Here is a 2,241-nt window from a genome sequence, read left to right as displayed (position 1 = left end):
TGCCCATGAACTCTGATCCAGGACTTCCGGGATCCCAGAACTCTGTACACATTAGTATCACTTCAGATGACCCAAACATATATCTCATTCAATTCTGCAAACAATGCTAAAATTATCATGTCAGCTTTACAGATGATACAACAGTTGCTGAGAAAAAAAATAACGTGCATTGCCCAAAGGCACTCAACTAGCATGGGACTGTTGAAGATTCAAACTCAGGCATGTTTCAAACAAACTATGAAATACAGTAGAATGGATAGAGTGAAAGCCGGTGGCTGTGGGACCACAAAGAAAGGAAAACTTCACTCTGATGAGAAGGCCCAGGAAAGTCATAGGTTGCTGAGACATGAAAAGCAGAGGCCGGCGGGGTGAAAGCGTGGCGTGCGCAGCTGCAGACTAGTGTGCCTGGAGGGGCGGTCACGGAGGGCTGGGCCTGGAGAGGTGGCCCTATCAGACCAGGAGGGTTGTGAAGGCCACAGCAAGGAGACTGGGCTGGGCTCTGCAGCAGGTGTACGACACTCCAGGTTTGAGGAGGTCAATGGCATGATCTGAACTGTGTTACTGAAGAATCACTCTGGAAGCACTGTGAGCTATGGATTGCAAATGAGAAGAAAACCAAGGCAGGAAAACTAGGAAGGAGGTCCCTGTAATAATTGAGGCTTCAGAAAGTGAGTCTCCAAATTTGAGAGTAGAAGAAATGAATGACAAAATATCGAAAGCAATAACCATTGAAGTTATTCCTGTTATTTGTTATAAAAACAAACATTGATTTTTCTATATGTAACATAAAAACATACATTCTCAATCCTACTGGAGTAAAAGTCTAATTTAGACACGACAAAGGCTGGGAAATCAAACATAGTATATATTTAATAGCTTTGAGAAAATCCAGTGAGTAATACAGTGCAATGACATGTACATGTATGTTAACACCTAGTCCACAATGAATGTAGTAGGGATCCTGAAAAAGAGAGTTTGTAAACTAGAATTATTCAGATTCAAGCTTGTTTCAAACTAAGAAGTTGGCCCACATTTCCTCCTCTGGTTTCCTTTTGATGCAAAAGACTCTAAAACCCCATTCGTTTAGTTATTCAGTACCTACAACTTCTGAAGGATGTGATAAGAGCTAGGGGAGGTCCAGCTGTTAATAAGACTTAAGCCAATACCTGTCCCCAAGTAGATCGCAATCAAAAGTACCAGTAGATGTATGTCCAGAAGACTGAAGTGCAGACGACAGTGATATTAGCAGTTCCCCAAGGGAAAACCTGTGGGAAGTCTCATACATATGCATGGAGAATGTATATTGGTGACGATGACTGTATCAGTGGCCTGTCAACCCCCTCTGGTCGTCCGTGGCAGAGAGGAGTCCTTGGGGTGAGTATCATGGCCCACTTTCTTCTTCTCCTACAGGGGAAGCCAAAGGAGCAGGCACGGGGTCAGGGTTGTTTTCCCTGCACTTGGCGTAACCTAGCCCCCGACCCAGACTGCCCACTTTTAGCTGTTCTGGGTAATGTTAATGAGGAACACGGCTCTGCACCATCAGGGTCATCTCAAACAGTGCTGCTGCTGAGTCTCCACGTCTGCACACCCCCGCTGCTCACACACTGCTCTTCTGACTCTGCACGCGGCTTGTTCTTGCTTTCCAGGCCTTCTACAATTACCATGTCCTGGAATTACTTCAGATGCTGGTGACAGGAGGGTCAAGTTCTCAGCTGGAACAGCATTTGGATAAGAAGTTCTGTGGGACGGCCGACAGCTGTAGCACATTCTTGTCCGGAAGAACACGGTGTAAGCTGGGGCTTCTGGACTTAAACCAAACCATCCTATCAGACATCAAAGTGAGTCCACTCTTATCATAAGAGAGTTCTCCACCTTCTTACCTCTGTGAGCTTCTGAAAATGATCCAGCTATTTATGTTCATAAATGGCAAATAGCACAGAAATAATCACAATCATAATAACAAAAAATTAATGCAACTTTATATTCATAGAGTATTTTAAAATTCACAGTGCATCTTCATGTTATATTTATTTTTTACAGCAATCCCAGGAGGTAGATAAAGCAGTTGTTATTATCCCCATCTTCTAGATAAATAACCCAAATCTTCAGCAAGCATTGGAGAAGCCTTCTAACTTTGTACCTTGACAGGGATATTCATAATAATTATAACTAATGTCTACGGAGCATTTTCCTTATGCCTATTTAGTTTTTTTCCCACCTAATCTATCTAAGGATTTATAT

The 2,241-nt window shown here is 43.0% G+C and overlaps 1 protein-coding gene across 1 annotated transcript in view; it reads left to right on the top strand.

Annotated features, from left to right (window-relative positions):
* The window catches only part of LOC103603752 (potassium channel subfamily U member 1-like), a 39,065-nt gene that overhangs the window by 26,893 nt on the left and 9,931 nt on the right, over positions 1 to 2,241 (top strand). The window contains exon 7 of the mRNA XM_008588328.1: positions 1,647 to 1,838. Within this exon, the coding sequence (XP_008586550.1) occupies positions 1,647 to 1,838 (192 nt within the window). The remainder of the gene's footprint in view (positions 1 to 1,646; positions 1,839 to 2,241) is intronic.

This window comes from Galeopterus variegatus, unplaced genomic scaffold (assembly GCF_000696425.1).
Source record: "Galeopterus variegatus unplaced genomic scaffold, G_variegatus-3.0.2 Scaffold4776, whole genome shotgun sequence".
NCBI lineage: Eukaryota > Metazoa > Chordata > Mammalia > Dermoptera > Cynocephalidae > Galeopterus > Galeopterus variegatus.
This window is presented reverse-complemented; position numbering and strand designations above follow the sequence as displayed.